At 38.4% G+C, this 13,349-nt stretch overlaps 1 protein-coding gene across 1 annotated transcript in view; it reads right to left on the bottom strand.

Annotated features, from left to right (window-relative positions):
- RAB10 (RAB10, member RAS oncogene family) overlaps positions 1-13,349 on the bottom strand; it is an 85,986-nt gene that overhangs the window by 18,059 nt on the left and 54,578 nt on the right. The window contains exon 2 of the mRNA XM_055327180.1: positions 12,792-12,852. Coding sequence (XP_055183155.1) covers positions 12,792-12,852 — 61 coding nt within the window. The remainder of the gene's footprint in view (positions 1-12,791; positions 12,853-13,349) is intronic.

Raw genomic sequence — 13,349 nt, 5'->3', positions numbered from 1 at the left:
GATTTTGCATTTTTAAATATCAAAGCACTCCAATTCAGTTACATGACCCTTAAAAATATTTTAAAAATAATGCTTATATGCCCCAAAATATATATAGCCAGAAATATAATAGAACTACTAATACATCAATATTCCTTACATTCAATCCTGTTCACACATCTGCCCTCTATCCATCTATTAATTCAAACATGTACTGATCATCTACCTTGTGCTGGACATTATAACACACACAACATGGGTTTGAAGTCAGATCCACGTTTATCCTCAGACTCCAATCCTTCTGGGTAGGTGAACTTAAAAGTATATAAAAGTAAAAAAAAAAGGTATATAAAAGTCTCTGGATCTTTTTTTTTATTCACAGCTGGAAGAAATAACTAAAGTAAAATTCCATAATTTATTTATATTATAAATAAGCCCAAAGCAATCTGTAGTAGAAAAATATGCAAAGATACAATGTCATTTTGAGATCTAAAATTTATGATTTCAAGATGTCCTTAAGTCAAAATCATCTCTGTAGATGCTCTTTCAAGTTTGTATCTGTGTTGAAGCTGTACTCGAAGCTGCTTCACAAGGAAATCCCTGGCTTTGACTAAAGCCTATTTCTGAATAAAGGTAAGATAAAATGATTTTTTATTTAGCAAAGTTAAAGATGACCTGGCTGGACTTTTCAACTTTTGTAAGAGAATTTCAGTCCTGTCACTTGCCTAACTCACCTCAAAGTATATGGATTTGCCCTTTAATATAATAATGTAAAATCCTGGGTGCCTGAGTGGCTCAGTTAAGCATCTGCCTTCAGCTCAGGTTGCGATCTCAGGGTCCTGGGATCCAGCTCCACATTGGGCTCCTGGTTCAGCAACGAGTCTGCTTCTCCCTCTGCCTCTCCCCCTCCCTTGCTCCTGCTTACTCTCTCTCTCAAATAAATAAACTCTTTAAAATAAAAAACGTAAAATCCCATCTATTCATTCTGCAAGTATTTACTGAACAAATAGTACATGCGAGATACTATTCTAGACACCAGAGAGAAAGTTGTAAACAAAATAATTCCTGCCTTAACGAAGTTATTGTCTACTGGGGGTAGGCAACAACCAAATAAATCATTTTTTAAAATATTTTATTAATTTATTCATGAGAGACAGAGAGAGAGGGAGGGAGGGAGGGAGAAAGAGCGAGAGAGAGAGAGAGAGAGAGAGAGAGAGAGAGGCGCAGAGACACAGGCAGAGGGAGAAGCAGGCTCCATGCAGGGAGCCTGATGTGGGACTTCATCCCGGGTCTCCAGGATCAGGCCCTGGACTGAAGGCAGTGCTAAACTGCTGAGCCACTGGGCTCCCCCTAAATCATTATTTCTAAAACTATGTATCTTCAGAGAGTGAGAAGTACCAAGAATATAAAAATTAAAGAGACTAGGGGCTGATATTGGGGATGGTGCAAGCAAGTAAAATTTTAAACAGAATGGTGAGGGAACACCTCAGTGAGAAGGTAAAGGGAATAAGGAAGTATCTAGGGGTAACAATGTTCTAAAAAGAGGGAAGAACAAGTGCAAAGGTCCTGACCCATGGCTAAGGAATAATAAAGAGCACAATAGGACTTCAGCTTTTTCTCTGAGATAGGAAGTCTACTGAAGGCTTTAAAAAAAGAACTTAAAAAAAAAAAAAAAAAGAACTTAACCTGCATTTAAAGAGAATCATTCTAAGGGCACCTGGGTGGTCAGTTGGTTAAGTGTCTGCTTTTGGCTTGGGTCATGCCTGGGATGGAGTCCTGCACTGGGCTCCCTGCTCAGTGGGGAGCCTGCTTCTACTCCCTCTCCCTCTGCTGCTGCTCCCCCTGCTTGTGCACTCTCTCTCAAATAAATAAATAAATAAATAAATAAATAAATAAATAAATAAATAAATAAATAAATAAAATCTTTTAAAAAATAAAAATAAAGAAGAATCATTCTATTTACTGTGTTGAAAAACGGTGTGTGTGTGTAAAAGCAGAGTCAGAAGGTAATGCAATACATTGTAATTACAGATCAACGAGTGGAGGAGCCAGATCATCTTGATATAGCCAAGTTGGAAGAATGTATGACATTTGTAAATGAAAATGGGATAGAGAAAGCCTTTAAAAAAACTTAGGAAAGCATATAAAAAGAAGGAAGGTAGTTGGGTTTAAGAGATTTTGGAAGACGGAGGAGACTAAAAGAACAGATGGAGTAGAATGCCATGGATCAAAACAAACTTAACTCCGAATTTAAATAATGATTATCTTCTTTTCAGAGGGGCCATTAATATTTCAGTATCTTTTCTATTGACATTTCATATGTAACCAGTATTATAAAACCTCCTAAATGCTACTGATTTAGATTTAACTAAGTAATGTCTTTTGCAGTGTATTCTTTCTTGGTAGAGAATTTAGTCATAGATTTGACACTGAAATGGGTGTATAATTTGCTAATTTTGTAATGTGAATGAATGGGGAAGAAGAAAGCATATCATAGCTAGACGGTTTTGGGGGTGGTTGCTCATAGTGAGGTACTGTGGAAGATCTCTTTAAATTGACAAAAAATGAAGTAAAAGTTTTGTATGCCTCCTACACTATAGCCAGTAGGCACTTCTGGAGTCCCAGGTGCTACACACACACACACACACACACACACACACACACTCTCTCTCTCTCTCTCTCTCTCTCTCTCTCTCTCTCTTTTGTCTTCAGTAAGTATATTTTCAGCCTGGATTTTCTCTAGGAAACTTTAATCTTTCTCTAAGGATATAGAATTATTAATTGATTTATTCTTTTCTTTTTTTTCTTTTTTTAGGGCAGACATTATGTTTTATTTTTTTCCTTGTTCCCTCCCTCCATTTATACCTTTCTTTCAGAAAAGAACTAAACTGTTTCTTTCTTTTTTTTTATTTATGATAGTCATACAGAGAGAGAGAGAGAGGCAAAGACATAGGCAGAGGGAGAAGCAGGCTCCATGCACCGGGAGCCCGACGTGGGTCTTGATCCCGGGTGTCCAGGATCACGCCCTGGGCCAAAGGCAGGCGCCAAACCGCTCTGCCACCCAGGGATCCCCAACTAAACTGTTTCTACTGTGATAAGAAAAAAATTTTTCATGAAATCATAAATTACATGTGATCACAGGTACCTTGTGACTAAATAGATGAGATTAATTAAAGACAAAACAAGAATTTGGAGTTGAGGAAAATGGAAAATATAAATACACTATCTCTAAAGGACAATTTATTTGCTATGCTTATCTTATAAAACTAACCTAGAAATTTCTTGGGGGCCAAGGCAAAAAAAAAGGAAAAAGAGAAAGGACTAAGGAGGGATACCCACAGTAGATTATATTACTCTTTTCAGAAATAATGTAAAGAATGCGGGGGAAGGGCAACCCAGGTGGTTTAGCGGTTTAGCACCGCCTTCAGCCCAGGATGTGATCCCGGAGACGGGGATGGACTCCCACCTCAGGTTCCCGGTGTGGAGCCTGCTTCTCCCTCTGCCTGTGTCTCTCATGAATAAATTTAAAAAAAAAAAAATCTTAAAAAAAAAAAAAAAAAGAACGCGGGGTGGGGAGGGGTGGGGGAACCAGATCATTACAAATGCAGAATATGTTTTTGTAAACCTCCTTCTTGTTATTTTCAGTAAATTAACAAATTTAAAGGTAAGGATGATAAAAATTGTGGTCTAAGAATGTAAATAAACATACAGTTACAAATACATGTGTGTGCCTGTGTGTGTAGTCTTTATTGATCTAACTTAAGGATACAACCTGGAACAACTGATAGCATGTCTCTTAGATGGTTTTTCTTAAATGACCGAACACTCCTTGATCTCTATCCCTTTTCCTAAATCCTGCCTGGACACTCCTATCAGGCCCTACTAATTGTTAAGGCAATCAACCACTTATTTCCAACCAGAAACTTGAGTTCTTGCTCACTCTAAGCTAATTGATGACCCTTTGCCCAGGGCTAAAAACAGCTACAGCTGCTTATTCACTGCCCAAATTATTTTTAGGTTTGCATGAACACAAAGACACCAGGTGGACCCCAATAAGCAAAACCAGGTTTTAAATACCTGAAGAGCAATTTAATGTTGTATGTACTCACAATATTATTTGTTTACCAAAATACAAATTTTTTTTTTTAAGATTTTTTAATTTATTTATTCATGAGAGCCACAGAGAGAAAGGCAGAGAGAGGAGAAGCAGGCTCCATGCAGGGCGCCCGACGTGGGACTCGATCCCAGGACTGCAGGATCATGCCCTGAGCCAAAGGCAGATGCTCAACCACTGAGCCACCCAGGTGTCCTTAAAATACAGGTTTTTCAGTCTGTTTCAAAACCACTCAACTTGGTTTTCCTTTCTTCTGATTTTTTCTTCTTTTTTAAAATGTATTTTTATTTATTTATTTTTTATTGATTGATTGATTGATTGATTGATTCATGAGATACGAGAGAGGCAGAGACATAGGCAGAGGGAGAAGCAGGCTCCATGCAGGAATCCTGATGCGGGACTTGATCCTGGGATTCCAGGATCATGCCCTGAGTCAAAGGCACATGCTGAACCACTGAGCCACCCAGGCGTCCCTGATTTTTTTTTTCTTCTTATAACCTATGTTGGTTTCTGAAATTACAACCCAGTGGCAACAGGACTTTCCTTACATAAAATAATAGATACACAGCTAAGAGAATGTTGCAAAATCCTATTTTTTCCCCCACTGACATATTATAAAAGAAGTGATATGTTCCTAAGAACTAAAATAGCTTATTTTCTTGTTAGTCTCACATGCAGGGTCAAGGAAGCTGTGTACTCTAGATGCTATTATGACAGCTATTTTTAGTCTGGGCACTGATAGCACTAGAACAGAACAGACCCAACATCATTTGCTCTGCAAAGCAGAGACCCTAAATTTCCTAACTTTGTGTTTTCGGTAACATAATGAAGTTATTTCTTACTTTATAAATTAGGATATCAAATTTCGCACTGAGGCTTTTTTTCTTAAAATTTTATTTTTAAATAACCTCTACACCCAGCGTGGGGCTCAAACTTAAAACCCAGAGATCAAAAGTCACATACACCACCAAATGAGCCAGCTAGGGACCCCACAATGAGTTTTATTTTAAAAAGATCTGCATTTCCTTATAGATATGCAATTTCTCTACTTCAAAATATCATGAATTTTAACTACGTTTATCTTCATTAAAAAAAAAAAAAAAAGAAGAAGTCTGAAACCTGCTCTTGCAGTGCTTATATTCCGGTGAGGAAAGGAGCAAGCAAATAAATAAATATATAATGCCAAACTGTGATCAATGCTAACCATGTAAACAAGCTGGAGTGATGAAAACTGGGGTAAGGAGAAGGGAAGACATAATCTAGATAGAATGATCAGGGAGGTCCCTGATGTTTATGGTGAATGAGAAGTATGAATAGAATCAACCAAACAAGGTCATTTAGTCAACAAATATTTACTGAGCATCTGTATTTGTCAGGCTCTGTTCTAGGTGGTTGTTATAACTATGTATCAGACAGATAGGATCCCCATCCCAAAAGGAGGAATAACAGACATTTAAAAAAATATTTTATTAATTTATTCATAAGAGACACACAGAGAGAGGCAGAGAAATAGGCAGAGGGAAAAGCAGGCTCCCTGTGGGGAGCCCAATGAGGCACTCGATCCCAGGACCCCAGGATCACAACCTGAGCCAAAGGCAGAAGCTCAACCACTGAGCCACCCAGGTGTCTTAATGGGACATTTTTAAAAAATATGGTAACTTAAAAAAAATCTATGGTAACAATTTTTTTTTGTGACAATTTTTTAAAAAAAAGATTTATTTATGGGACGTCTGGGTGGCTCAGTGGTTGAGCACCTGCCTTCAGCTCAGGGTGTGATCCCAGGGTCCTGGGATCGAGTCCCTATCAGGCTCTCCATGGAAAGCTTGCTTCTCCCCCTGCCTATGTCTCTGCCTCTCTCACTAAATAAATTGTTTTAAGACTTTATTTATTTAATAAAGTGTGTGTATATGAGCAGAGGAAAAACAATGGGAAGATTTCCCACTGAACGTGGAGCTGGATGTGAGTCTCAAATTGACAACCCTGACATCATGACCTGAGCCAAAATCAAGAGTCAGACCTCAACTTAGAGCCACCTAGGTGCCCCCAAAGTATGGTAACTTTAGATACTAAAAAATACTATGATAAAGATCAACTAGGACAAATGAGACAGTGCCTGACGGACTGGGCTGCTTTACCTCAAATCATGCAAGGCCTCCCTCAGAGGATAACACGGAATTAAGATATGAATGAGAAAGAAGCAGGACAACCAGAAAAACAGTTGAAGTACAAAGTCCCTGAGATGGGAAATGCTTGGCATGCTCAAAGGAACAAAAGCCACACTGGTTGGAGCAAAGCTGGTGAGAGATGAGATCAGAAGGGGCAATAGTCACAACCTGACGTTTTCACATTTTATTTTTGATGAAATGGGAAGGTTCTGGAATGAAGTGGTACTTCAGAATGTTTGGTCTAGCCACGGTTGGGGGTGTGGGAGGTAGAGGTGCTTGAGGGAGGTCTATGGAGCATGTACAAAGGTTCCAAATTGGAAAAGAGCTTGTCATGTTCATGGAATTGAAAGATTCCACTGGGGGTAGAGACTATATATTGTATATACACAAGACACCCCAAAATGAGGTTGAGGCCACTCTGTTAACTGTGGTAAAGAATTTAAATATGGAATTTGGACTTTCATTTGAAATGCAATGGAACTCAAAATGGTCATAAATGGGGAAAGAATGACAACCATGACCTATACTTGATTTATACTAAGGCAAAAGGGGAAATAAGGACCTGTTAGGATACTAAGAGCCTACCTACTATAGTGGCTCAAAGAAGTGGTAATGGTGGCTTGGACTGGGGGTTAACATAGGAGATGGCAAACTGTATGTGGATTCTAGATATAATAAGATTGAGTCAACAGGGCTTACCAAAGAGGATGCTGGGATTAAGAGAATTAAAAAAATCAAAGATGGACAGCCTGGGTTGGCTTAGAGGTTTAGCGCCACCTTTGGCCCAGGGCATTACCCTGGAGGCCCAGGATCGAGTCCCACGTCGGGCTTCCTGCATGGGGCCTGCTTCTCCCTATGCCTGTCTCTGCGTCTCTCTCTCTGTGTCTCTCATGAATAAATAAAATCTTAAAAAAAAAAATCAAAGATGACTCCCCATGAATCTGGCACCTTATAGGTAAATGGTTAATTCTTTAACAATGTGACACTATTGATTTCTCGTTGACTGGGTTGATATTAAATTTGCTGATGGTACAATATATAGATGCTAACAGTAACAAACATTTCTGACCACTTTCCCTTAAAAACAAAACAAGAAAAGTAAACATGAAATAACTCACTAGGGCTTTTTTCCCGGGAGGACCCACAACTCTAAGGAAAGTGCAGATAGATACTGTGGTGGAAACTTCTAGAGACCTGGGATTAAAAAGCCACAGCTGGGGCAGCCCAGGTGGCTCAGCGGTTTGGCTCCACCTTCAGCTCAGGGCCTGATCTTGTAGACCTGGGATCAAGTCCCACATTGGGCTCCCTGCATGGAGCCTGCTTCTCCCTCTGCCTGTGTCTCTGCGTCTCTCTGTGTCTCTCATGAATAAATAAAATCTTTAAAAAAAAAAAAAAAAAGCCACAGCTTCTCTATATCAGCCAAACAAGCTAATTTTAGGCCTACATACATGTGCCTTGGCCAGCCTGAGATCCATCTCCACCCTTATGCAACAGACTACAAGACCCCTGGAAAAAAGACAAATGAAGATAATTCAAGTAAAGAAAAATAACACAAATCTTTAGCACTGACTGAAGTTTCCCAAATCAATATTCAATCACAGAACAGAATTTTTCATGCTGAAACAAGAATCTGAATATATTCATTCAAACTAGAGACAGATAAAAAAAAAAATCACTGTGCTTTTTTAGTAGCAATTGGAAGCAAAGCATTTAATGTTGAGTGAGGATAGTGTTTTGAGTTATGAGTAATGGGTTTTCCAGCTAAAAGCCTTCTTCAATTGTGGTATAACCCAGATCTCTTGGAGATGCATGATTTCCTTCTCCTCTGATTGTTAGAACGAGAACTTTCAAAAGCAAATAAAATCAGCTACCACAATGCTAACCTCATAACTATCACTTGCAAATTTTCACCACTCATTCCTGATCTTTATGGGAAAATGAATTTTCAAATTAAAAGCAGTTTTATATATGAAAACCTAGACTAAATGAAATTTTCCTTCTAAAGTGTTTTTACCCAAAAGTGGTTACATTAATAATGACTAAAAACCAAACAATTCTATTTTTTTTTATTTTTTATTTACTTATGATAGTCACAGAGAGAGAGAGAGAGAGGCAGAGACACAGGCAGAGGGAGAAGCAGGCTCCATGCACCGGGAGCCCGATGTGGGACTCGATCCCGGGTCTCCAGGATCGCGCCCTGGGCCAAAGGCAGGCGCCAAACCGCTGCGCCACCCAGGGATCCCCCAAACCAAACAATTCTAAATTAGAAATGTTACCATTTCTGTTCTATACTTGAGATTTATATGAACAGTAAAAATCATTTCTAGATTAATCTTGAAGGTCACACTGAGGACTTACTGTTGCAAAATGACATCTTCTAGAAAGGTTCCTTTTTTTAAAAGATTTTTATTTATTTATTCATGAGAGGCAGAGAGAGAGAGAGAGAGAGGCAGAGACACAGGCAGAGGGAGAAGCAGGCTCCATGCAGGGAGCCCGATGTGGGACTTGATCCAGTGTCTCCAGGATCACGCCCTGGGCTGAAGGTGGCGCTAAACCACTGAGCCACACCCAGGCTTCCCGAAAGGTTCCCTTTTTAAAAAACAAGTGTTAGTTGTTACTGTTTACTTCTAGAAGCTACAGAAACTAAAACAAGAGGAAGGAAAAAATACTTAGTCACAGGACAAGGAACAGAAGGGAAAGGTTGGTTGTAGGGGCACCTGGATGGCTCAGAGCATTAAGTGTTCGACTCTTGATTTTGGCTCGGGTCATGATCAGGGTTTTAAGATGCAGCTCCACGTCAGGCTCACATACTGGATGTAGAGCCTGCTTAAGATTCTCTCTCTCCCTCTCCTTTTGCTCCTCATCCCCTCTGGAAGGAAGGGAAGGAAGGGAAGGAAGGGGAAAGGGGAAAGGGAAAGGAAAGTGTGGAAGAATGCAGAAAGACGAACAGGACAAATTTAGCAGGGCAAAGGTTTTATGTAGTATATGAAGAAAAACATCTTAAAATAGTTTTTTGCATTTTTTAAAAAAGATTTTATTTATTTATTCATGAGAGACACAGAAAGAGAGGCAGAAACACAGACAGAGGGAGAAGCAGGCTCCCTGCGGGGAGCCAGATGCAGGACTGGATCCCAGGAGCCTGGGATCATGACCTGAGCCAAAGGCAGATGCTCAACCACTGAGCCACCCAGGTGCCCCAGTTTTTCGCACTTTTGTTTCTGCTGTATACATGTACATATAATATACTGATTCACAAAGTCACAATGTAAAATATATCTTTTACCATCAAAAAAGCTTGGACATTATTGGTTTACAGTGTGCATAGAGGGATGCCTGGGTGGCTCAGTCAGTTAGTTAAGTGTCTGCTTTCAGCTCAGTTCATGATCTCAGAGTCCCAGGTTAACTCCCATATCGGGGTCCCTGTTTTATCCTTCTCCCCCTGCTCACTCATGTGCTCTCTATCTGTCTCAAATAAATAATAAAATATTAAAAAAAAAAGTGTGCACAAAGAGGATGCAGTTGAAAGGAATGCCAATCAGTGTGACAGAGCTTAAGTGGGGCTTGGAACACAGACTTGCAGGGCCAGTGCTAATTGCAGGGCCAATGCTAATATATGGTATGAGATAATAAAGGGCAGGGGGAAGAGTTGGTTGAAATTCAAAATAAATAATTGACATCCATTCCCTTGAGATCAGCTTTAATTATAATGAAACAGAATTATGAGGCCCAGTTCATTTGCTTAGTTATTTCCCAGTTAAAATAAGGAAAAATCAATAATCCTCAAGTGGACTGTACTTCAAAAGGATTCATTCAATTTAGGAAACACTTTAAAATGTCCACATTTTAGGGCACCTGGGTGGCTCAGTGGTTGAACATCTGTCTTTGGCTCAGGTCATGATCCTGGGATTAAGTCTCACATCAGGATCCCCACAGGAAGCCTGCTTCTCCCTCTGCCTTTCTGTCTCTCATGAATAAATTTTTTAAAAATCTTAAAAAAAAAAAAAGGTTTAAAAAAAGTCCACATTTTATTTAAATTTGTATTAAATTTTAAATATGTTATAAAGCTCTTACCTCTAATTACATGGTCAGTTAATGACATTCTGGTTAAACATATCCTACTCTTCTAATTATTAGCTCCCTTTGGCACCTAGGTGGCTCAATTGGTTACATGTGCAACTCTTGGTTTTGACTCAGGTCATAATCTCAAGGTTGTTGAGATTGAGCCCCACATCTGGCTCTGCACTGAGCAAGGAGTCTAAGATTCTCTCTCTCCGGGCACCTGGGTGGGTCAGTTGGTTAAGCGTCTGCCTTCAGTACAAGTCACGATCTCAGGGTCCTGGGACTGAGTTCCATATCTGGCTCCCTACTCAGCAGGGAGTCTGCTTCTCCTTCTCCCTCTGCCCCTCCACTCCATTCATGTTCTCTCTCACTTGTGCTCCCTCTCTCAAGTAAATAAATAAAATCTAAAAAAAAAAAATCTCTCTCACTCTGCCCTCCTCACCCCCTGCTTGCATGGGCTCTCTCCAAAATATTATTAATACTAATATTAGCTCTTTTTCAAAGGGAATACCTAACTTTTTTTAAACTGTCTTTGGATTCTGGACATTGTTCTTTCCTAATTCTCTTTTTAACTCTCCTTTGCTAACTTTCTCCTCTGCTCATACCCTAAAATAAAATGTTATTATTCTTAGGGTTATAGTCTCTTACTGGAAGATCCCCTAATAATAATAGCTATGATTTATTAAACACTAATTATGTATCAGACACTGCTCTTAGTGCTTTACATGTACCACTCATTCTCACAACCATTCTATGACCAGTCCTTTTAACAGTGAAACTCAACATGAATTCAAATTTAGTACAATTACTGACTGGTAATGAAGAAAGAAATGACAGAACAGGAAAGAGCAGCAATCAATGTCAAAATGCACTATTTGTAGGAAGCAGTATAGTAATTAATAGTGTTACTCTCAACTCTACAGTCTGAGCATGTAATGTATCCCTGTTCTGCATTTATATGCTGAAGATCTTGGTTATTTCAAAATGCATCCTTTTGGGCAGCCGGGGTAGCTCAGCGGTTTTGCACCGCCTTCAGCCCAGGGTGATCCTGGAGACCCAGGATCGAGTCTCGAGTCTGGCGTTGGGCTCTCTGCATGGAGCCTGTTTCTCCCTCTGCCTGTATCTCTGCCTCTCTCTCTCTCTCTCTCTCTCTCTGTGTGTGTCTCTCATGAATAAATAAATAAAATATTTTTAAAAAATGCATCCATTTCATTATCTGTAAAACAGGAGTAATCCAAGAGAAGGGAAAATATATAGCAATTCAAAGATTTGGAGCAGCTTTATGGTGAATAACTGAATTATGATATATCTTAGCAATGGAATACTATTCAGTAATAAAAAGTAATGAACTTTTCCACACACATAAAAAAAGCACAGATAATCTTCAAAATAATTACACTACATGAAAGAAGCCAGACCCTCTCTACCAGAAAAAATACGAGAGAAAAAAAAAAAGACACTATATGATTGTATTTATATACAGTACTAGAAAACAGAAACTAATTTACGGTGACAAAAAGTAGAAGAATGGTTGCTTGGGGACCAGGAGTAGAAAGGAAGGAGATATTACAAAGAGACTTCAAGTGACGGATATGTTCATTATCTTGATTGTGGTGATGGTTTCACAGGTATATACAACATATATATACATTTAACTCACCAAATTGTATACTTTAAATACATACAGTTACTTTGTGTCAATTATACCTCAACAAAGCTGTTAAAAAAAGGGAATAATGTATCCCATAGGGTCATTTTCACTATTAACATGTTAATACATATATAGAAAATATTTATCACAAAATACTGTTATTCTAAAGTTTATGATTCATACTTGAATACAAATTTTAAAAATTTCATTTTACTTCTATAGGGTAAATCCGATACAGATTAATAAAAATAAAGCCTATAAAAAGTTATAAACACATTAAAGGAAACAAACATTTTAGTGTAAGACTCTCAAAGCAACAAACTCTTTATATTGAGTGTTTGTGAGCAAAGTATGGTGCTAAAGGCTCTACATAGATTATTTCATGTAATCCTTAGAACCACCGTTTGAGGTAAGTGGTATTATCTCTATTTTACATATGAAGATGTAACAACCCCACAGTGGTAGGTAACTTGTTCAAGTTCATAGAGTAAGTGGAAAAGATAAAACACTTAGCCAGATCTCACTGACTGAAAATAAAAAAAAAAAAAATCCATGTCAATAATTATTTATTTACTGTTAAAGTAATCTCTCCACCCAAAATGGGGCTCCAACTCATGACTCCAAGACCAAGAGTCACATGCTCTACCAACTGAGCGATCAGGTGCTCCATGTCCATAATTTTTTTACTTCACTGAAAGGTGACCTGATTGCTGGCTTTAAAGGAAAGTCTCAGAATCTAATCAGGTGACAGAAGGATTTCACTGCCAAACCTTCAGGAACTTGGCAATCTACTACATAAAGTAGGTAAATCAGCATCACTTACCATATCTGTAGCTTGATCTTCTTTCCTTGTAATTCAACTGTTTTGATCTTAAAATCTATTCCTACAACACAGAGAAAAAAAAAGGTAAATTATATCAATGGCTCTGATCTTGGTTCTCCTAAAGTTAACTGGAGTAAAAATAAAAACACACTTTTTAAATCTGAGTCTGTTTGGCTCTTGATAGTCACTAAGTATGCAAAATCTGAGCAAATTACCCAATTTTAAACTTGAGTAATAGAAGATCCAACATGGCAAAAAAAACAGCTATATATGAAGATTGAGTTTTAGCAATTAGGAAATAAAAAGGTAAACTTGAAAACATCTCAATTTTTTTAAAGTAGGCTCCACATCCAATGTGGAGCTTGAACTCATGACTCCAAGATAAACAGTTGCATTTTCTACCAACTGAGCCAGCCAGGTGCTTCTAAAATATCTAATATTTTAATATTAGAATAAAAAAATAAAAGAATACAAATGTTTCCTAGTAGGAAAAAAATAGCCTTTACTAGCTTGCAAAGCAAAAGATCAGGGATAAAGAGGGTCATTTCAAAATGATAA

This window comes from Nyctereutes procyonoides, unplaced genomic scaffold (assembly GCF_905146905.1).
Source record: "Nyctereutes procyonoides isolate TBG_1078 unplaced genomic scaffold, NYPRO_anot_genome, whole genome shotgun sequence".
Taxonomy (NCBI): Eukaryota; Metazoa; Chordata; class Mammalia; order Carnivora; family Canidae; genus Nyctereutes; species Nyctereutes procyonoides.
This window is presented reverse-complemented; position numbering and strand designations above follow the sequence as displayed.